General features: G+C 41.3%; 1 protein-coding gene across 1 annotated transcript; it reads right to left on the bottom strand.

The window, feature by feature from the left end:
* On the bottom strand, window positions 1–24,096 carry gfra1b (gdnf family receptor alpha 1b; the record flags this gene model as incomplete). The annotated part of the gene is made up of 10 exons (XM_084567277.1): window positions 23,810–24,096; window positions 23,155–23,463; window positions 22,086–22,169; window positions 8,177–8,355; window positions 7,678–7,850; window positions 6,158–6,267; window positions 4,596–4,730; window positions 3,757–3,935; window positions 1,034–1,081; window positions 1–153 (listed from the first exon to the last, which is right to left on the bottom strand). The coding sequence occupies exons 1-10, from the start codon at window positions 23,847–23,849 to the stop codon at window positions 1–3; spliced, it is 1,410 nt and encodes a 469-aa protein (XP_084423403.1). The 5' UTR covers window positions 23,850–24,096.
* Between the last annotated feature and the right edge of the window lie 573 nt (window positions 24,097–24,669).

Here is a 24,669-nt window from a genome sequence, read left to right as displayed (position 1 = left end):
CTACAGCAGCTGGAGAGCTTCCAGACGTAACGCCGTTGGTGCAAAAGTAAAGGCGAGCGCGAGGAGCATGGTTGGGAGGCGTAAGCAGACGGGTTCGGCTGGGGAGCTTCTCGCGATGGCATTGGAGCCACTGGACTCATCCAGCTGGTGGTTCTAGGAGGAAAAAAAAAAAAAAAACAGAACAAAAACACAGTGCTGTTGTTATCCTGTATGGAAAGTTGATGCAACATTCATTTGACACATTATATGTACCTTGCATAACTACAATCAGCTAGAAATTCAGGTCGGAAAAGCTATTGCTTACTACTTTGTGGCCACTTTGGATTTTTGTCCCATTAGAACTAGAGACTTATACATTGGCAGTTTCCATCCTGAGAATCCAGAGAAAAACCTGTGGTGTCTGGCAACACAATGTTGTTAGTGGGGGGGTCTTTGAGGGGAGGGGCCTCTGTGGATCATCCCACAGATACTTGATCAGTTTGGGATCTAGTGAATTTGGAGGCCAGGTCAACACCTTGTGCTGTTCTTCATGTTTTTTTTTTTTTAGTTGTTCCTAAACCGTTAATCCATCAACCGTGCCATCAAGGAGTGTCATTGCTATGGGGTGGGGGTGTCTGGTCTGGTCTAGGTGGGTGCTACATGTCTAAGTAACATCCACACCAATGAATGCCAGGTGCAGAAGACTGAATTGTCACAAGATGGTCCATGTTATACACTTCAGTTGTCAGTGGTCATAATGTTGTGGCTGGTTAGTTTATAGTTCTTATTCAAGTCCTGCAGTGATCCTGCTTCTTCCTTTGGAGCTTCATGTCGTGCTGGCATGTTTCTACCGAATGGAAAAACTATATAAAGCCACTAGAGAGGAATTTTTCCCCCGCTGTAGATTCTTAAATGTGCTTTGAAGAGGGACAGGTGAGGGAGGGGTATTCAGGTTGGTTGGAACCTGCAGTCTCACCACTTTACTGTGACTTTTTTTGTCACTATCATTTGATTTTCTAAGAATTACTAGACCTTTAAATAAAGCAATTCTTACCACACATAGAGCTGTATCCACGCTTTGATTTGACACCAGTTTTTGGGCCTTGGAGAAAAATCAAAAGGAGGGAAAAAAAGGCAGAGAGACATTAAGTTTAATTCCTTTTTGACTGACTGTCCTTCCATATCACAGTCTGGCTTAAAAAAAAAAGAAAAAAAAAGAAATATACAGCAGACTACTTTATCCTTCCATCCCACACTGTAGAGGTCCCACCTCTTTGTATAATTGTTCTCCTTGAGCGAGGTGTGTACGATTCAAGTGTGTGTTTGTGTGAAAGTTTGTGCAGCATCCTCCGTCTGTGCTAGCTCAAGGTTACGATGCTTTATTACATTAAAACTTTTCTCCGAACCTTTTCAGCCACATAAAAAAATAAAAATACCCACATGCATTTGCACCCACATAGCTACACAAACGCACAGATACAGAGATGGAGTGCGGGGGATGATAAAGTGACTCTATAGTGGATTGGGAACAGAATAAACACTCCATGTGTTGGTTCTTAAGTAGAAAGAATCCTGGGAACTAGGATTGTGGAGAAGAATGATTAATTGCTCCATCGGAGGTCTTTCCTCCTCGAGGATGTTTTACTGGTGATAAATCATATTATCGCTATTAAAAGCCAATATGATAGATCGTCTCGCTTATAGTATGTGATATCATCTCATTTAAAAAAAAAATATATATATAGCCCCATAGTATTTATCAGAGGAGAAACGCAGATATATCAGAAATGTGTTGGGAGAAGGTAGTGAAGGAGCTGCTGGGGGGTTAGAAGTACAATTAAGCAAAAATATGTTAAATGTCAGAATGAATCGATTTCAGTTGCATTTGATGTTTGATTTACCCATTTGCCTCAAATTTTCTGTGACTGCCATTGACATTTCTAGTAAAGTCACTGAACTATTATTATTATTAATACGTATGGAACAAAACAAGTTAGACCAACATGAGATACTGCATAAAAAACACCAACAAAAGGTCTGCTTCTGAGACTCTAGTCATATCACAGATGATATTTATTTTTTTTTTGTGAACACAAATGTCTGAAATGTTTTCATTCTTGACCTCACACAGTTTTTGAATATACTCTCACCCACAAAATGCCGTTTGTCCATCTGTTACTGGAGCTGACAAAATGCTGACAATTTATTAAAAGCTCTGCAAATATTCTGACGAGGTCTGTGTTGATGTTCCAAAAAGCTGCAGTTCATCTACTTAAAGGGGAACTACTGTTTTTTACATCCTGGACCTTATTTCTAGCATAAAATACGATCGTTTACTCACCCATATAACTTTTGTATAATCTGTATTCCTTCAGGAGATATTTAGATCTGTGTATATCCATATAGTGGGAGTGAATGGGGCACCGAAACACAGCCTATAAATAACGCATTATCTGCCGCGAAACTCGTTCATTTCACCAATATGTTGTTATGATACGCTAGTGCTATTCCCCGTTGAGTCTGGAGTTACCTGTTATCATCATCCAGGGTCTGTAGCTTGACCTACTAGCAGAAGCAAATTGCAGGTAAACAAGCCGAGCGTCGTGGGTACGCACGCCGCTCAGAGATGACATCGTCCAGGTCAATCTACAGACCCCAGATGAGGGTGAGTGAGTGAACGATTGTATTTTATGCTAGAAATAAGGTCCAGGTTGTTAAAAAACATAGTTCTCCTTTAACCGAACCACATTTAGTCCACTATAAATTCCAAGGTAAAAATGACGTGCATTGTGAAAATTTTTTAGAAAAACCCAACTGCACAAGTAGCCATTAAACTAATAGTTTAAGAAGCTTTTGATTTTATTACAGGAGTTTAGGTTTTTATTAGGAACATCTGTGGGTGGTTCATCTCTAAACTCATGTGACTAGCTCCTATTTTTCGACTCGTTAATGGGAACAAAACTAATTCCTCCAATTACAGGTGAGTGTCTGACTGTAGTCATGTTGGTGTCAGGTGTGCACCACCCACAGATGTTCCTAATAAAACCGTAAACTCCTCACCAGAAGAGAGAAGCCCCTTAGATGGGTGGTTTGTTGCATAAACCGTGTCCAGGATGACTGAAAATCTGCACTGGCATATTCCCAATTCTTTGCAAAAGTGTTCCATAAACATAAGCCTCGATTTTTTTTTTTTTTTTTTTTTTTTTTTCCCCTACCTGAAACCATGCAGCCTTGTTGGATAAAACATTTGGTTCATGATATTTTGTCCCCAAGCCTGCACACACATCCATAGACACACACACTCTACCCCTGTGGGCAGTTTCTGATGTTACAGTGGCAACCAATTAGCTTTGGCATGACAGCTTAGGAAACTCTGACTCCACACTGACGTCTCATCTTTCTGCCCAGGAGGGGAGGGAAAGGGGGGAGGGATTCAGTGCATGCCATCATAAAACCGCCCCAGATCCATCAAGGTGACAGTGGCAGACGTCTGACACTCAGACAGAAGCCCCAAATAAATCTCTACCTGATGTTTAGCTCTCAATTTGGTTTCTAAATCCTCCAAAATGCACGTTGTTTTTTTAGCGTGGACAAAAGGCACAGCTTCTAACTTCACATAAACCCATGCATTTAGATGAGAAATAAGAGGATCAGTGGCCAGATGTCATCCCTCTGATTCAGAATGGAGTTAAAAAGATGCATTTTTATTTTAATATTATGAAAACCATTCGTCGTTCACTCCACATATTTTAAATAATTTGCAGTTGAACCTTTTACCTGTAAGGTCCCACAGACGTGATAAAAAGAGTCGCTGATGTCCGTCAGCGTGTCCAGAGCGTTGCCGCTTCGCTCTTTACCCCTCCGAGTGTTGCTGGGCTCGACCGTAGGCTGAATCGGCGGTTGCGGTTGCCAGACGCCGACGTCTGTGCCGTTTCCGAATGCTTGGATGGCGTTACCTGCGAGAGGAGAGACGGGAGGAGTGATCCTGTGCGTGTCTAGATTTGTTGCTTTCCTAAACATTATATTAACATTATATATGTGAGGATTAATTGAGAGAACTGTGAGAAAATGTGCACCAATAATTATCATCCATCCGAATGCCCTCTGAGCTACACTTTTGAAAGTATATTCTGCACATCGGGGGGGAAAGACAAACATTTGTCCAACTAAAAGCTTCTTATAATTGATACTTCAAATAATTGGGTAGGAGAAGAAATAACTCGACCTTACTCAACAGCCTCTTTAAAAGCTGTGTCTACATTTAATATCCGTGCGTCACAAAAAAATACTTTTCGAACAAGAAGAAAAAAATCGATTTTGTTATTAATCACCTTTGCATTAACAGAATAGATTGTGGGAATTAATTGGTTTTGTATTGATATAGTCTTAATCACAGTAAAAAATTATAGGGCACGAGATATTGTCAGTGCAACTACTCTGGGTTATGTCCTTGTGAAATGCCCATGAATGCTGCTCACACTGGCATAACTGAGGAAAAACAAAATATTCAAGAGATTATTGCTCACGCATCAGTAAAATTATGTCATGCGGAGAAGAGTTATGCAAAGTCGGAGTGAACTTGTTTTTCTGCAGAATGGCTGAACATGTGAACTCACGCAGGCATCGGTTGTTGGTGAAAAACTCTGCAAACTTCTCGCAGTCCGTCTTGCTGTTCCCGCTGCTGCTGCAGTCGCACCAGGGCGACAGGCTAATACCAAAAGATCGCACGTAATTGGGTGTCATCACCGTACCTGCAGCGTAAAAAGAGCATTGTTAGTCCCATTATCATAGCTGAACCGCTCTAACAGGACACCTTTTGGTTATCGTGCATTTTTTATTTTTTATTTTTTCATAGCTCTGCACGCTGAAATTGAAATGTTCAGGTCAGCCAGTGAAGATGAGCTTATTCCACATTATAGGCAGCCTTTACCCCGCGCTACTCATTAGAGAGCCGCGCTATGGAGCATTACTGTCATTCTGTTTTACAAAAGCTTCTTCAACCTTTTAACGGGGCTTTACCAGACGCAACCCATCCACTCTACCCCTGACACTGACACTTGACACTGACAACCTGCCGCATCATGATTATAATTCTCACTGACTTGTGCAGTATCCCCTAATTACGTGTCCTGGTCTGTTCAGCGGCGTCCACGTTATTCAGACAAGCGCCCATGTCAGGAAAGGTCGCCAACTGTAGCTCTGGAGAGAGTTGTTTGCAACAACTCAACACTTTGGATATTGGCTGAATAATACGGTCGTCCTTGTGTACGGACTGACGGATTTCTTATAGTTATTAGCAAATTTCTGTCTGTAGAGAAAGATATGAGTGGTTAAATAAAAAGAGGGGGCCCCCATTAGAGGGCGTAAGTGGTGTGACGCGTGTTATGAATGGTGTAGATTAAAATATCTGCCCGTTGAGTTTGCAATTGGTCACTGTTGCCCCGCGTTCAAATCTCATTACGAAAACTCAGCGGGACGCCGTTTTTCCGTTCTCCATAATGAAACCTGCTGATGGATGAAAGACGGAAACAAGAACTACTTCTTCACAGTGGCATGGTGGGTGAACGGCAATGACACATACCTTCTGGCACCTTTTTAATCTCTGGTCTGGTGAATGTATGAGGGGCGAAGCTGATTAACAGTAGTTAAACAGCCTCTAGGTTGGTATGCATGCTTCATGTTGTTGTTCTATAAATTAAATTACTTGCTTCCATTAGACGTTGCTTAATAAAAGCAAATGCCAAATGCAGCCGTACGTATGAGGTGTCTGCTAATCCATAATCATGTGATTAACAGTAGGTTGTGATAAATCATCTGTGCAGAATAAAAGCCTCTTGTTTCCTGTGCAGCTGTCCTAGACTTTTCTCTCCACACTTTTAATGGGTTTATGTTTGCTTTTAATTTAGCAAAAACAAAAAAAAAAACTTGATTAAAATTGTTTACATCAATTCTAACCAAGCTGACAAAAGCTTCCAGCTGCTAATAAATGGAAAATAAAATAAATAAAGAATGGAAATAGCTCATGAACTGGTTCTATTTGGAAAGCTGGAATTAATTAGTATTAGTTTCTTCATTATGTTCTGGCTGCAAATTCTGAATAGATTGGGAACTAAATGGACGCAAAGCAACGGACAGCAATTACCATGAGCGGTCCAGCTTTAGGTTCAAAGTTACTCACCAATGAGACCAGAGTAAGACAGCAGACAGTCGGCGTAGTTCTCTCTGAGACAGCCAGATATGGAGTGAGCTTCTGGCTGACAGTTGCTGATGAAGTCTGCCAGCCTTGACCTATCAACAAGAGAGACACAAGTGACAGGTTTATACCAGGCTTGGTGCTTTGTCACATTAGGGGGGAGGTTGAGTGATTTAATGCCAGTATACACACTCTAATGTAGGGGTTTCACTACTTTCTGGGCTGATATTAATGTTTGTGAAGTAAATACAGATTTATCAAACCTTCTTCCACATGGAAAAGATTGTTATATGCTGCTGCACATAGGTACTTTTATAGTGCGCCTAAAATTACAATATAAAATACTGATAATGAATAAATACTAAACAAAATATGGTTGTCTGTGCCAGACGGTGACAAATAAGGCAACATATCAGACGAGCGTTGGTCGCTGCCATCGGTGAGTGTTATCTCATTAGCTGATAAATAAGGTGAATATCGTTCAGTGTGCAGATAATAAGTCAGTGCAATCTTAGTTTTGTGCAGAAGTAGATTCATGAAGCAAAGAGGTGTCTTGGTCAAAACCTCACTTCAGTGAAAATGGTTTACAACCTGCACAGTGTACGATAATTTAATATAATGTACCTACTGTACTTTGTACTGGAACAGTCAAAGTGTTAAAGGGGAACTACTGTTTTTTTTTTTTTACAACCTCGATCTTATTTCTGGCATAAAATACGATTGTTTACTCTCCCATATAACTTTGGTGTCATTTGTAGTCAATCGAGAGATATTTAGATCTGCGTATATCCATATAGTGGGAGTGACTGGGGCACAGAAACGCAGCCTCTAAATAACGCATTATCTGCCGCGAAACTCGTTCATTTCACCAATATTTTGTATTTACTATGGTTTGTCCACAACCTCAGAATCGGAAAAATATTCAGCCATGTTGCAAAAAACTAGCAGTAGCAAATTACAGGTAAACAAGCTACTGTCGTGGGGGCCAGCGGCGCTCAGAGATGAGATCATCCAGCTAAGAAGATGACATCTGGGGTCTGTAGGTCAATCTACAGACCTCAGATGATGATAACGGGTAACTCCAGATTAAACAGGGAATAGCACTAGTGTGTCATAACGAAATATTGGTGAAATGAACGAGTTTTACGGCAGATAATGCGTTATTTAGAGGCTGCCTTTCGGTGCCCCAGTCACTCCCACTATATGGATATATGCAGATCTAAATATCTCCCGATTGACTACAAATGACACAAAAGTTATATGGCTGAGTAAACGATCGTATTTTATGCTAGAAATAAGGTCCAGGTTGTAAAAAAACAGTACTTCCCCTTTAAGTCTCCTATTAATACATAAATATAAGAAGAGGCAAATTATGTAAGGAACACCTTGGCTATGAAGTTATTTTCCTATGGTGGCAAAAACAATAACCGAAATAAGAACGTAACATTACATATGAATAAAGATTAAATCCGAAGTGTAAGAAGGACACCCGTGTGTCGTCTTACCTGCAGATGTAGTTGGTCTTGCATGAGTTCTGAAGAGACAGACAGTTGGCTTTGTCCTTGTCCTCGTAGGAGCAGACTGGCACAATGGTTTGTCGCCTGCGTTCTGCACATGCCGTCTGATCCCCCGCTGGACACGAGCAAAACAGCATCCCATAGCTGTATTTAGTGGGAACCTTGGATTTTTGGAAAGGAAATGACACATGTTGATGCAGGTGCTGCTTTGGCTTATGGGGACAGAATTGTTGAATCCGTCCCAGATGTCTGTCGGTGTCTGCAAAACATATCTTTTTTTGCCAACTGAAAAGCATTTTTTATTTATCTTCCAGCACAGCTTATACCTGTATGAGTATTAACTTACAAGGTTTATGAACAGCTTGTGGAAATATAGTGACAAAATATGGCTGCCGCTCACCATGAATAGACATTTGACACCCGGTGTGCATTTTGGCTTGACTGTCAACGAAAGAAATAGTTCTCTGAAATGAACATGCTTAATTACCTTGTCAAAGAACTGTCTCAGAGCCTTGTGGCATTTGCGCTTGTTGCAGACCTCGGAAGCGGACACCCTGCTAGTGCAGGGGTTGATGTAAGCCGAGCGATATTTCTTACACGTGTCATTCAGGTTACAGGCCTTGGCAGCGTTCAGGCAGTTGTTCTCCTTGGTGGATGCAGGCTCAACTAAGACAAAGCAGAGACGCACAGAATATTATTAAATATTTCTCATCTGCTAAGAGAAAGGAAGGATCCCGTCATTAATTGCAACTCCTTAAAGGAATATTTCACTGACAAACCTCATTTCCTTAATTATTTTCCCCGTGTATTATCTCTGCATGTACCTCTAGCTATTTTTCATTACAGTGCATGCGTTTTAAAACGATTTCTTCATGGACACGGCTTTAAAAATCTTAATTTCCATCCAAAGAAGGTGCAGTGGAAAATATGAAGTTAATATAAAGTCTTAATTATGTGAATTTATCCCAGAGTCAAAGCCAGAACGGACCCAAAATGTCCCCTAGATAGATCTTTTAAAATCAGTTTCTAATACATTATACACTATATTGCCAAAAGTATTCACTCACTCATCCAAGTAATTGAATTCAGGTGTTCCAATCACTTCCATGGCCACAGGTGTATAAAATCAAGCACCTAGGCATGCAGACTGCTTCTACAAACATTTGTGAAAGAATGGGTCGCTCTCAGGTGCTCAGTGATTCCAGTGTGGTACTGTGATAGGATGCCACCAATCGTGGAATTTCCTCACTACTAAATATTCCACAGTCAACTGTCAGTGGTATTATAACAAAGAGGAAGCGACTGGGAACGACCGCCACGTAAAATGACAGAACGGGGTCAGAGGATGCTGAGGAGCATAGGGCGCAGAGGTCGCCAACTTTCTGCAGAGTCAATCTCTACAGACCTCCAAACTTCATGTGGCCTTCAGATTAGCTCAAGAACAGCAGAGAGCTTCATGGAATGGGTTTCCATGGCCGAGCAGCTGCATCCAAGCCATACATCACCAAGTAAAATGCAAAGCGTCGGATGCAGTGGTGTAACGCACGCCACCACTGGACTCTAGAGCAGTGGAGACGTGTTCTCTGGAGTGACGAATCACGCTTCTCCATCTGGTAATCTGATGGATGAATCTGGGTTTGGCGGTTGCCAGGAGAACGGTACTTATCTGACTGTATTGAGCCAAGTGTGAAGTTTGGTGGAGGGGGGGGTTATGGTGTGGGGTTGTTTTTCAGGAGCTGGGCTTGGCCCCTTAGTTCCAGTGAAAGGAACTCTGAATGCTTTAGCATACCAAGAGATTTTGGACAATTCCATGCTCCCAACTTTGTGGGAACAGTTTGGGGATGGTCCCTTCCTGTTCCAACATGACTGAGCACCAGTGCACAAAGCAAGGTCCATAAAGACATGGATGAGAGAGTTTGGTGTGGAAGAACTTGACTGGCCTTCAGAGTCCTGACCTCAATCTGATAGAACACTTTTGGGATGAATTAGAGCGAAGACCATGAGCTAGGCCTTCTCGTCCAACATCAGTGTCTGACCTCACAAGTGTGCTTCTGGAAGAATGGTCAAAAATTCCCATAAACACACTCCTAAACCTTGTGGAAAGCCTTCCCACAAGAGTTGAGGCTGTTCTAGCTGTAAAGGGTTGGCCGACGTCATATTAAACCCTACGGATTAAGAATGGGATGTCACTTATGTGTGTAAAGGCAGATGAGAGAATACTTTTGGTAATATAGTGTACGTCACTTACTGTAGAGCGTCTATATTGAAGCTGAGTCAAACAGAAATAAATCATACCCACAACAACACAACAGTTGGTCAGATGTAGAAATCTTACTGAGGATGAATTATTTCACCAATTGTGGCGCTCCAGTTGCTTCGTTCGTTGCAGTGGCTTTGCTGCATTTGAGCTGTAAATTCTCTGGCTAAACCAGAGCAAATCTGGTTGTTATTGGCTTTCAAACCTCAGCAGGTCTCCCTTTTTATGATTAAAGTGGCGTAATGAACAGTATGTGCGGCAGAAATAGGTTAAAAGCTTAATACCCTAATTATAAGAGCATTCGTAAAAGCTGCTCTTATTCGTATATTCTGTTATGTGCGTGACTGCTGCTCTCTTTGTGTCCAATCTCAGACATGATGAGTCATTTTCTTTACTGTCCTCGGCATCACAAAATCTAGAAATGCACACCTTGAAAATACAAACTCAAACGCAGTGCATATTCCTTGGCTTGAGTTAGGGGACACCGAGTCACTCATCTTCGCTTCCGTCCCAGCACGCCTTTCATTCCATCACAGCAAACGCTCTCCACGGCCATCATAATGCCTCTCACTTCTCATTTGTTGTCGTTAAAGTCCTTCCTGCTCCACTGACTTCTGCGCAGCAACACAAACTGTATCCTCAGCCTCGACATGGAAGAATGCCTCCTGTAATTTTGCCTTTTGAGGTGGAATTGAAGCTCGCTGCACTCTTTCATGCACCACAGAATGAGCCGTGATTAGATCTGAATACATTCTTGAACCTCGGGTTAATCACATATTACAAAATCCATTACTTACATCTGACAAGTGCCTGGAGATGTGGGCTGTGATCCTTTAGTGGCTGTTTGTAGCTTTTTGGGCCATGGGTGTGACAGTTTTACCTCAATTACTGTAGCCCCGAGAGAAAATGCTTAACTAAGTTGTGTTAAGAGCACGCTTTTCTGAATTGTGTTACTTTGAAGAGCTGTGATGAATGTGGTGGGACGTGCTCCTGTGAAAAAGAATAAGGATTAAGCCCTATTTGCACGGGATTAGTTTTACCTGAGGACGCCCTCTGATGACCCCCCCCCCCCCCCCCCCATGTCTGTGTTTCACTCTAATTTACCATCCATAGTTATGTCTCTGCTACTTTCTGCTTCACTGCACTGCATGTCAGCGGATAATTTACACTTTCTGAAAGTGCAAGTTATTTTGCAAATTCTAATGGATACTAAAACATATTTTTAAAAATAAAACACAATGTGATGAAGCTATCCATCCCGGGGAAGAAATTACGAACGACCTGGCGGTGTTAAAACCAGCCCCACCTTGAACACAGATAAACACATTAATGCCTGATTTAACAATTTCATCCATCCAAATAGGTGAATTGGCTCGGCAACATTTCGACTTTCGACCCAAACATCTGTCCAAACTTTGATTTACAGCACATCCTTCATAATTCTTAAGGGACAAGAGGGGAAAAAAGCAAAAAGCTGCAAATTAAACTAAATTTTAAAGTAAAAACCCACCTCCAAATCACAGAGATGCCGACTCGCACCGGATTAAATTCAAATAACCAGACGTCCCCAGGTAAAACTAGTCCTGTGCGAATAGGGCTTTAGACTGGCCAAGCTACTGCCTTACTACTACACTTGTTCAAATCACTTCACTCATGTCTGAAATGATGTTGATACAGGAACATCCAAGATCGCTTTATTATTATATTATTGTAAAATTCATGGTGAAACCAGGAAGGGAAAAAAACAAACTGATTTGTGTGACACATGGTATAACTAGCCATAACATCACGTCCCATTAAGAGGCCCTCTGCCAAGGAAACACTAATCCAACGTGGCCTTCTTAGGTTGCTCCCCTTCAGCGAGGCCACCGGTGTAGAAAACACAAGAATCTGACCCTTTGACCTCTGATGGGTTGATACAAAGGAACTTAGAAAATCCGTCATGGGGTTGTGAGGGTGAGAATATGAGAAACTAAACTCCCTTGCATGCACCTGCTTAAATATTCAGTTTTTGAAATGCCTCAACTCAAACATATGGCCCGTGGGCCAAAAGTGGCCCAATAGAGGGTCTAATCTGGCCCACAGCATGTGTTCACAAAAATCACATGAAGACTGCAGTTTTTCAATGAAAATAACTGCTGTTATTAGTTTGTTTTAGAAAGAGAAGTGGACAGAACACAACACTGAGACCCAGGACTAAACAGCAGACAGCAATGTGTTTTAATTTTTTTTTAGAGGATAGTTTATTAAATGTAAACATTCTCCTAATTTACTTGATGATCTTTGCACTAAAACAAATGGGCTGTATGTGGCCCCCTGAACAAAAATTTGTTTGACTTAATGAAATGTTCAAAAATGTTCAGTGTTGCGTTTACCACATGCACCCAGGGATTAGGAATTATCTAAAGGATAAAAATCAATCTGACACACGATATAGATCCTGGCTTCTCTACAGTGCTGTCTACTATGAAGAAGACAAAAAGCCATTTGTTTTTTTTCACGTTTACATGTTTTCTGTACTAAGAGAGCTAGGGAGTAGGGCCCTCCCCGCCACTGAAAAGCCCAAATACGCTCCAATAACCTTTGCCATACATGTTGAAGCCAGAGCTGAAGCCAGCCATGCTGCTGGTGAAGGAGAGCCACAAGGAAGAGAGAAATATTTCAGTGGATGCAATATAATCCCCATATGTCTTTTATTATTGTTGGGCCAGATACTGGTGCATAGGGAGGCTGGTTTTCATGGAACTTTTAATGGTTAGGTTAATTAATATTTAGATTTTAATATTATATTCTTGGGTTTACAGGTTAAAGTTTCAAAATGGTGCATTTGTGGAAATAATCACAATATAAATTTATGCATTTCTATTGTATTAGCTGCTGAGATTCCCTGCAACCATAACCTGAAACTGAGACCAAACCGTGAATTTGTGTATAGTTCATCAAATCACTAGCAGTCTAATTGTTAAATCCATCATTGATAGTGTTTTCGAAAATATTTTCCAAATATGAGCTACCATACAGTTTGCATGACGTGTGCAAATATGTCATGCTCATGAAGTCTTCATAAAGCTCCTCTGCAGCCGTCTGTATAGATGATGGATGTTTCGTATCCATCATCTATATTTGCAGCACATGTGGAGTTAAGCACGCCAAGATTTTCTGGACTGATGCTGCCACTGAACACATGGGCAGTCAGTTCAGTAATAGCTGAGCTGGGACTAAAAACTCCCTCCTCTATAATTTTATTATAGTAGTTCTGGATAACAATGTTCTGCTCAAGCTGCTCCTTTGAATATAACCCAAGAACATTAATAGGAGCATGCGCTGAACATGGACTTTCCCTTTTTATCTTTTGTATGAAATGAAAATTCCTCCCTTGTCCAAGGAATGCAGATTATTTAAATATGTAATATTGGTGTGATTCTAAAACTGAGCCTCCAGAGCCAGCTGTGTGTCTGCAGATCTGGAGGCTACAATGCTATTTGGTATTTTAACAAGTGCATTGTTGTTTTATCAGTCTTTAAGTATGGATAAGCCGTCTTCTTTGTGCATATAATAGCCTACCTTTTCTATTACATTCAGTAATGCTAAAAGTCTTTGAGCTGAATGATAAGTCAAATTAATTTAGGCAACAAATACCTTGAATATATTGTTTCAGCTATAATATTTACTGTATTTCAAAGGTCACTGGCTCAAAGTCCACAGCCGAGAACTTTGAGTTCTAAAACTTGGTTTAAATCATCGTCCTTCACAGTGTATCAGTGGTTTACTTAATCGTTTTAAACCTATTTAGTGCCCTCTTTGTCATTAACTCAATTGGAAAGAAAGCCGTGGTCAGACCTGCCCCCCCCCCCCCACCCCCCCCCGTCCCCCCAGTCTCCCGTCGGGCTTCCAGCCAGCGTCGCTAAATCCACATAAGTGTCTTCATATTTACGACCAGACCCAAGAACCATTCATTAAATGCGCCGAGTAATTAACTAAACCTTTCTTAATTCCTCCCACACCTATTCCATCCCTCCATTTAATCCTCTAGTCAGTCATTCATCCCGTATTGATTTAACGAATGGCAGTTGAGCTCGCTGCATGTGGAAGTCCCCACAGACAGGCCAGTAATGGCGGTGATGTGATTATAGTAATTGGTGACGGTGGCCGTGGAGGGTCGCTCATGTGGGAGTGTTTGCATTTGCAGTTCATCAATTTACAGACAAAAACAAGTTTTCTTTCAAGTTTCAGGTTGTTGGTGGTTTAAAGCGTTATGATATAACGGCTCCTCCTTCAGATTTGATTTATTAGATGTGGTAGAGGAAGTTTGACACATGGCAGAATGTCCCTGCAGGAAGTAATGAGCACTGATGGCTATGAGTCAGATATGTAGATGTGCACCATGTGACTCATTCCAAATAGGCAATATTCAGTTTGTCCAATTAAAATATATAAGAGAATAACCCTAGTATACAGCACCAGTTTTATACTTTTGCATATGCATTGCATGTATATTTTCACAGGACTTTGAGACCCTGTGGGGGTCTAACATTACTGTTAATTCTACTGTTATTACTATGATGTTACCTCAACTGTTAAAAACTACAGTATATAAAATGTCTGCTCATAGAATAAGATGCATTTTTATCTGTCAGTCTTTTAATTACCGTAATAACGCGGATATTGCATTTAACATCAAATATATTGCATTTAACATCAAATATATTGCATTTAGCATCAAATATATTGCATTTAGCAGCCTGTGCAGTTCATAAACTGGAAAATTAAACATAGTGCTGTTGAGACGTGGCATTCTATGCACAAATGTATGCAACATTAAAGTATCGACGAATAAACTTGACTTTCAATCTAACTTTGCTAGCGAGGTCTTATAAAGTTAAGCTAGCTCACGTTATGTCTGAAGTCGTTTCCTCCGGGTTTTAACCAACTCTCTTTAAATAACTGTAAATCTCCATGGGTTAAATAATCAAGAGCACAAACATCAGATTTTAAACAGTGGTGATAACGTCTTATTTTATTATTATTAGTGAACAACACAAATAGCTTCACATTACAAAAATATTTCCGATTAGCTATATGACGTATAGCGGACCACCATAGTATTAAAAGGGAACTACTGTTTTTTACAACCTGGACCTTATTTCTGGCATAAAATATGATAGTTTACTCACCCGTATAATTTTTGTGTAATTTGTATTCCTTCGGGGGATAATTAGATCAGCGTATATCCATATAGTGGGAGTGACTGGGGCACCGAAATGCAGCCTCTAAATAATGCATTATCTGCCACAAAACTCGTTAATTTCGCCAATATTTTGTTATGATACACTAGTGCTATTCCCTGCTGAGTCTGGAGTTACCTGTTATCATCATCCGGGGTCTGTAGGTCAATCTACAGACCCCGGATGATGTCTTCTGACCTGGATGATGTCATTTCTGAGCGCCGCATGCACCCGCGATGGTCGGCTTGTTTACCTGTAATTTGCTACTCCGGACTCAACGGGGAATAGCACTAGCGTACGATAACAAAATATTGGTGAAATGAACGTGTTTCGCGGCAGATAATGCGTTATTTAGAGGCTGCGTTTCGGTGCCCCAGTCACTCCCACTACATGGATATACGCAGATCTAAATATCTCCCGAAGGAATACAAATCACATAAAAGTTATATGGCGTATTTTATGCCAGAAATAAGATTGTAAAAAACAGCAGTTCCCCTTTAACATCGCATGGGGAAACCCTGATTTGTATTTAATGAACGATTGTTGTCTGTAAAATAACAGGTCTCCTCAAAATCCAAAGATATTCCATTCACTATTAAATGTGCTAAGTTTCTTCTGATCGATTCGTCTAATTGCTGCAGTTCTATCTGAGATATTTCAGAAAATTCATAATATGTATGTTACTGTGAATGCATGGAGTTCTGTCTGAGTTGCATGTAGATGAGGTTTTTTTTTTCTCTGCAGCAGTAATGCATGCATTAGTACTGTGTTTGTGTGCCAGGGTGTGGTTAACTCACATAAAATAATTACATGCCTGAAAACGTTACCCCTGCTGCCTACAGCGCTTTATTTTTTCTTATCTCGCAGCCATGATGAGCCATCGCCTGCATCACTTAACGGATGCATATACACTTGGCTCCCTGCACACAGCATGTCATAGCTAAGCCATCAGGTACGCTCATCTCGATGAGGGATGTCCGCATTTCGAGCCGTTTTACTCAGCCTTCGACTTCAAATAACATCCATATGTGTCAGAGTGGCAGGGCAGGGGATGCTGGAGGTATGTTAGTCAGTATGCAAATGACTCCATGAGTGTGTTTGTGTAGCTTATGGAGAGAGTATTTCCTCTGTGATATACTTGACATGGTTCACGTCATCAGATATTTTCGCTGTGCATGAATTGGCAGGAGTAGCTCATCTCTTGGTAGCTTTTGGCCAGTTTTCAGCAAAGCAGATGAGATGTTTTTAAACTAAAAAAAAAATAATGTTGGGGTTGTTTCTGTTCAAATATTTTGGTTAATCATAATGTAGCTAAAGCAACTTACAAAATTCAGATTGGTCCCATGTTCACTGCTCAGGAAAAATTAAAGGAACACTATGAAAACACATCAGATCTCAATGGGATCTGGTTATGGACTAGATAATGGTGTCTGGTCTGGTCTAGGTGGGTGCTACATGTCTAAGTAACATCCACACCAATGAATGCCAGGTCCAAAAGTTTCCCAGCAGAACACTGAATTGTCACAAGATGGTCATTCACTTCTCCTGTCAGTGGTCATAATGTTGTGGCTGAGCTGTACACTAGTCATAGTTTACTCTTTATTATTTGTTAAACTTTGCACCTGCTGCTCCTTTGTGGGCTTCTGGTATGTACTCGTACTACATGCTGTCTTAATATAATCTAATCCAGAATAATGCAACATCTCTTCAGTGTTATGTGTGGAGGAGGTCATCTAACATCTTTGAATGCATTCTATTGTACACATGTTGCACTGTGTACAAAGGTTTACTGCATCGTTCAGCTCCAGTGTCTTAACGTTCTATAAAACAAACCTCTTCCACATTCTGAACGAGGTGTGCTTAATCTTTGACATACTTTACTCTGCTTTACTTCACGACACTGAACGCCTAAGTTCTCTTGCTGCCTATGTGATTACACAGCACATAAGTGAATCTCAAACTCATGCCCCACAACTTAATTCGGCTGGAATAAATCGTGTTATTCTGCGGTTACAGAGGGGCAGAAGAAAAACAAAAGAGAAGCATATGAAATGAGAGGCCTTCCGATGATTTGCAGATACGCCTAAAAGCCATCTCATAGAAGAAGGATCAGCAGATTCAAAGGGTTTCTTCTACTGATAGCTGCACTGACGTTCAACTGGAGCTGACTGAGCCAGTGGCAGTGGACAGAGACTGCTGACGATTAATCTGTTGCTTCGGGGTGGAACTGGACCCACTGAATTATTTTTGAGATCCCTGCAATGGAAAGTCGTCACAGCAAGGCTTCATCTCTTGTTCACCGACTATCGCAGGGAGAGAGTGCTGATGAAATGTGAGGATGGACTGAGAGGAGAGGGGAAAGAAGATACTGGGGTGATCACCGCCAGTGCTAGTGAGATTTTCTTTTTGAGAGAATGACTGTTTTTATATTAAATTGAACATTTGGCTCAAGGGGTTCTTTTGAAAACTTCTTAAATGTGTCACTTTGAAAGATTTCACGCCAACTTACAGTTTTCTGTACAGTAGCATCTTATGAACATGAGGAAGAAGGAGTTTAGTGACAGGAGTTGAGTGCAAGAGGTGTGCATAGAGACGGGTCTTTTCTTAAAGGGCCTTAACACTGATCTACATTCATCTATTTTCTGTAGCTGCTTGTCCTCTGGAGGGTCGCGAGGGGATTGTCATTGGGCGAGAGGCGGGGTACACCCTGGACACACTCTACGGCCGATTTAGCATCACCAATGAACCTAATGAGCATGTCTTTGGACGGTGGGAGGAAGCCGACACAGGGAGAACGTTCAAACCCCTCACAGAAATGGCCCTGTCGGCCGATAGATTAGATACCTGAACCTTCTTGCTGTGAGGCGTCAGTGCTAACCACCACACCACTGTGCCGCCCCCTGATCTACCAGCCATGGATGCAAATACAGTATATGTATGATATGATGTCAGGCTTGTAGTTATGACTTATTATTAGCTGAGAATTAATAATAACTTACAACAGTCTTGCTTTCATCTGTATAACCAAGAATATACAGATCCATCTGGAATCAACCCATCAACTGGTATTAACTTGTCTTTAGCTCTGTGATGTTGAGTTTGAATTACTGGTACCCTGAAGTACCCTGGTAGACTTTTCCAAGACATGAATGTGGTGCGTTGAGGGCTGTCCTGTAATCCCATCATTCCCTCAGTCGGCACAACAGCGTTGCGTTACGTCTCTGAAAGCCACTTTACCTGATTGATCGTTGCTCATTGATTTTTATAAATGACAGAGCGTTTAATTTCATCTGTTCCTGGAGGCCTCGTTCCTGTAGTTAGTGGGCTTTCACTTTGAATTAATAATGTTATCAATACGTCTTGAGCGAAGCTCTTTGCAGATGTCATAAATGGAGAATACTCATACTAGTAGTCTAATATAATTGTGTTGCCCTTGTTGTGTCTGTTTTATCTGTGGATAACAATGTTAGTGTGTCGGCTCTTATCTCAACAACAGCTGGATTCATTTATTTATTGATGTTTGTTCATTTATATCTGTCCAGTTACTTCAGAGGCCTAGATGGCTAGTATTGTGTGTTTAAAAAGGTCTCTGCAGTTCTTCCTGTTTCCTTGATTTGTTTACATTACAGCACATTTTTGCACTAGTGCAGCCTGAAGACCAAATAAGTGTAACCATCCAACAAGGGCTGTACAGGAGGCATTGTTTGTAAGACCTACAGAATAGTCAGAATTATGTTTTTAACTGTTGACATATAGGATACAGTATGGGTCATTCTATCCTGCAAACCTAGTGACTAGATTCAGCTACCAATGTTAGCATACGTATATCTTTATAAACATGTTAAGATCTATCTAACAAGGGCACTGGGTTAATCTAGGTTTTATATTGAGGTTATTTACCGTTGGAGAGGTACACCTTCAGCTCATTTTAAGCAACTGCGTCTTCACTGTTAACTTGGCCATCAATCGGTTAAGGAAACTGTTGATTTAGAGTTAATCTTGATTGGAGGTGGAGTTTTTTTTTTTTTAGTAGTAAAGAGGTGACCATGCAACGGTAAAGCTTATAAAAGGTAGCTGGTTTGCAATGATCTGTTGGGTACAACTTTAGAAATTAGAAAGTAATGCTTTGCAGCAAAGAAATCTATGTTCCTTGACCTAAATACATATTGTAAAAAGAAGCTACGGAGGCTTTCCTGCAAGTTTACTGAAGCTTGAACACAAACTACTGTCGGCCGTAGACCACGTCAACACCATAAACACCGTCAGTCTGACACTTCTAATATGCGGCTCTCGCTCGGCAATATCTTGCATGGTGCATTCACTGACATCAAGGACAAAAAAACAACCACAGGAACAATGTCAACTAATAGAAGAACACAACAGACCTGAACATAAACACATGAGCTTATCAATATTGTGAGCTGCAGATATGTTTAGCCTATAAATCTGCACCATCAAGGACATTTAATAGTATTTCACAACGTGTTGTTAGATGGGATAATGTAGCCGGGATAAAAAATGAGGTATATATCCAAAGCCTTCTCTGTGTACTGCAGCTAAAGGTCTAATAACTTTATCAAATAGTTGATGTACAGCCTCCTTCTCTCTGTTACCACAGGACGTTTGGTGAAGTTGTTAACTGACTGCTGTCCACAGGATTTGGACTGTTCCTCTGCTAGCGTTAGCCTTTTCAGATGCATTGCAGTAGTACTTTATTTGTATTTCAGGACTGACATGTCACAGTAGTATGGGCTTCATCTTTAGTGAAGTATTTTCACACACTTGATGAACCGCTGCTAGTTTGCTGCAACGACCCACTGTGCTCCTCACCTGTCCATGTTATTGTCACATGATCAGAGACTAGTTGGCTTCCTGCTTAAAGCGTCATGGTACACCAGTAAAGTCGACTAGTCGGGACAACTCCTAGTGCTCGCAAGGAAAAAAAAAAAAAAAGATTTCTGGATAGCATTCATTTATAGTGCAAAAAAAGTCAAGGATGTTCTCCAGGATGTACGTTTCTTATCAATTTTAATGATCAACAAACTTCATGACCAGAAAATGACAGTTTGCAAGTTCTCTGGATTTATCCACTGATACCGATCAGTTTATCTATTCATTGACTAATTGCTGCAGCTCTACCTAATGCCAGTTATTGGTGACCAAACCAACCAAAGATCTCTTCGTGGTGGAGAGGAGAAATATTCTTGACTGCATTCTACTCACTGAAGATGTAACTAAAGGCTGAAAGTCATCACAACAGAAGTGAAGGTCTAGGAGAGCCTCACCAGAGAAGATACAGTGTGCAGCTACTGAGGCAGTCATCGACTTCCGCTTGTTCGTTTATATCTGTCCAGTTACTTCAGAGCCCTAAACGGTGGGTACTGTGTGTTAAAAGGTCTGCATCTTCTTTGCATTTCACTTTTAGTGCAGTCTAAAGAACAAATAAGTGTAACCACTGCACAGGAGGCATTGTTTTTTAGACTTTCAGAATAATCCGAGTTATGTTTTGACAGTAGACCCGTGGGATACAGTATGGGTCATCCTATCCTGGCTCGCTGTGGATCGCCCGAGGCCTGGCTTACTTGCTGACGGGAATGAGGTCACTTATGGCAAATGGATTCCTGATATCTAACCCATTAAGTGATTTTACTTTTTTTTTTTTTTTCCCCCTCTCTCTCTCTTAGAAGCCCCAGCGGCTGTTTACAAGCTCCTATACATTAAAATAGCTTCTCCAGTTCCATCTCCACATTCCCAGTTAATGGATATTACCTGGCTTAATAATAATAATAATAGAATATGGAGACCTGACAGGATGGCTCATCGTTACTAGGTGCTAAGTCGCTGGCTTTACTGGAAGAGCACATTAGTAATGAATCAGATTTCTAGGGCATCTGCTGTCTTGTCTAAGCCACGTTAGATATGTCCTTCATTTTGTTTTACTAGTAGTCCCGTCATTTGAAATTGTTTTGTTGCTTTAAACGAGACAAATGTGGATTCCAGTCATGTTTTTTTCCTTTACTCTTTGTTTGAAACCATTATGTCATCGTACGTGGAGCAGAGCCGCTGTTGATACGCTAAGTGGATTCAGTCGCAGCGAGCAAGAGAGAGGGAGAATCTAATGACAATCTTTTTTTGTTTTTTCACTGAAATAGTGGCGGACCAGTGGAGTAAACGCCCTCCTCCAGCCAGAAAGCCCAAAACCAGAGGAGTGCCAGAGAGTTGCACTTGTCACACACACACACAGCTCTTGTTCTATCCGGGCCATTGAATTCAGACAGATGGTTAATTGCTCCTCTGTGAATGTGCGTGTGTGATCTGAGCAGATCTAAATATGGGCCTGACTAGGTGTACGCTCCCAGGTCCACCTGCACTACCTTGACATTTTGAGGACACATATGGCATTTAGATGTACAACAGCAAATCCTTCCTGTTTTCATTTTTATTTATTTATTTTGAATCCAGGCATGCAGCTCTAACAGGACACTCGAGCCCAGACACACAACAGACTCTACTCTAAAAGGATGATTAATTCAAAACTAGCACATAAATACTACTTCCAGCATTAGGACTGTGACAGTGGGGGGAAAATAACACGCACAAAAAAAACAAAAAACATGCAGACCTCTCGTCATCGCTTTGAGGGCTGAAAGTGAAATATACTAAATGACTCTGCTTTGTGTACGGTGGGTCACAGAGGCAGATAAAAGCTTTTGTGATGGATAATGGGCGTTGAAAGCTGCAGCCTGAAACTAGACGGCAATAGAAAAGAGTGGCTGTCAAATAGTCACAGATCCACAGCACCAGCGACGTGGCGACTTAAGCTGCGTTTAAAGCGAGAAATAATAGCCACGTGTACGGTGACCTAACGCGACGTCCAAACTCGAACATTAGGAACGTAAAGAGCAGCCTCTTACCGGCTATAATGGGAGCCAGGCGGAAGATGTCTGACAGCCGGCTGTTCACTGGTTCATATGGAGAGTATTCCAGCAGATCATTACCTGTGTGACAGAACAGACAGTGTTCATAATGTGTGCTGGAAATTGTGTGTATATAAAAGTTTATATCCTTTAAGAGTCCTGTTAATTACTCACATTGCTTTTTTCTTGCAAGTATACTCTCACTTGCCACTTCATTAGGTACACTAGTGAAAACCAATGCATTCTGATGACGCAGTCCTGCACTAAATCCTCCATCATGACTGTTGTGTTTGTGTAAAGGATCAATTTGCAGGATGTAGTTTGTGGAATCAAAAACAAAAGTGATTGAGTCTCGCCCACGGACTGAAAAGGGGTTGTCAACATAATAAACATGTGTCGGTACAACACATTATCGTTGAACGCTACAGCCTCCAAAATAAAAACACAGTAGAGTCAACAGCTCTCGCAGTTTTTTTAAGACAGATGCCGGATACCACAACGGCCATGAAACTAGGATTTAGTGCAGAACTCTTGTGCTGGAATGCATTTTGACTTCAAGTTGTTACAGGTTCATTTACATATCTTGCTTGGGGAACAAATATGCAGCATGTTCTCAGGCTGCATCGTCATATGTGTCACTCGTCTTGCATCAGTGGGATTACAGTGCATGCATTTGCTCTGAGAACATGTAACCTGTAGGCGGCAACATGACCAAAATCTATAGTAGTTAGGTCAAGTTCAGGACTAAGTGATATAATTTGCATTTTATGCCACTTTAGACTGACATTTCACTGCATTTCAGATGCAAAGTTGCTTCATTCTCAGCAGCTACAACATTGAAAATACTGCTTAATGCATATGAATACACCTGTAGTGATGATCAAGTATTATTAACTATTATAGAGCAATAACAGGACTCCTTCTGTCTGCATAATATCTACAGCAAATTCACTTTTTTAACGCATTTTTCTGATATTTCTGCACCTAAACTCTTAAATCCAGAGCTGTAACTTGTAGCTTTCTTCACCGTAAACACACAAAATAATCCTTTAGAATTAGAGCGTACCCTGTAAACTCTGAAATATGCTCCAAAAGATGCGAAGGCAGTTCTTCTCCTTCTTCATTCCTCTCCTACACCTGCAGTTGTAAAGGTGGCTCTGCTTCATGGCATCTATGGCGCTGCGGCACTCGCCCTGCGCCTCGGGACCGGTGACCGCGCTGAAGTTGCTCTCCCTCCCCGCCACACACTGCCTCATCGTCCGGTACTTGGTGCTGCAGGAGTACTCCTTCAGACATTGCTCACTGGCCTTTACGCAGTCCAGCTGAACGGGCCGGGAGGCTGAGCCACTGTCCCCCTTCAAGGTGAACACTGAATCTGGGAGTTACAAGAGGTGAATGGTTTGTAACTCGTCTCTGGACACCGTTTTACGCACAACTGAGCCAATTAACACCATTTAATCGGAGAATACTCGTGTCAAATGATAAACAACTGTGTCTTGAGCGTAAAGCAAACTTTATGAGCCGTGAATGTTTCCTGAGAGAGCTATCATGCTTCGGCAATCAGACAAATTAACATCTGTTTTGGGCTTTGGCGAGGAATGCGGTTTGTTCTCCATTTCCACTGCTTTCTGTATTAGATCAAATGTAAGTGTGTGCACATTTTAAGGTATTAGAGTTTAAAAAAATATATAGAATTTCAAAAAAAATAATGCGTCACTTACCCAGGAAGGACAATATAATGACACAAGTTGGTAAAATCATTGCGCTAAAGGAGATTTCGATTGTACGAGTTAAAGAGGTGATTCAGGGATTAGAATAAAATCTCAAGAGAATTTGTCAGACAGATCCACTTTCCCTCGGGTTGCACATCGCATGGGCTCAAATGAAGATGCATTCTGTAGATCCAACAGTGAGAATCCCAACTCTTCCACTCGAGTCCGGCAGCTAAAACCACGCTGCGCGGACTTTCGGACGCTTCAAAAAGCAAGTAAGACGCAAAGAAGCGCGCCGATGGAGCATTTCCACTTCACCGCGCTCCCATCGACTCCTCTTTGATCCGACACAATCTTTGGATTTGAGGACAGAAAACTTAAGTCGGAACAGAGTCAATGGAAATCAGCCAAATCAATCTGCTCAACTTAATGAAGGGATGAATTAAACTTTAATTGTCCGTCGCACACGGCTCGAAATGGAGTGAAAGAAGCGCGTACATTCCAAAAGCTCTGGAGGAGGGGGGAAAAAAGATCCGTTTAGCAGGTGGGAAGACAAAGTACCTCCGTTTGATCCGGACTGTCCTCCTCTCTGATGAGAAACTGAGAAGCTCGGGGTGCAACGCAGGATGGCGTGACGTCGTGCGTCAATGCGCACAATAACCTTAATAAACCCATTAACAGCCTCAATTTACATCAAGCTGCTAAGACGGTCCAAACTAATGGATGGCCAGCGGCGAGCAGGTTACACGTGTCCAGAGTCCACTTATTAGCTCCGTGGAAAATCAACATTTATAATGGCTCATCATATATTTATATAACCTGCAGGCCTACATAGCACCAGAACAGATTAGAAATAAATCTCCTAAATT

This window comes from Chelon labrosus, assembly GCF_963514085.1.
Source record: "Chelon labrosus genome assembly, chromosome: 19".
Lineage (NCBI taxonomy): Eukaryota > Metazoa > Chordata > Actinopteri > Mugiliformes > Mugilidae > Chelon > Chelon labrosus.
This window is presented reverse-complemented; position numbering and strand designations above follow the sequence as displayed.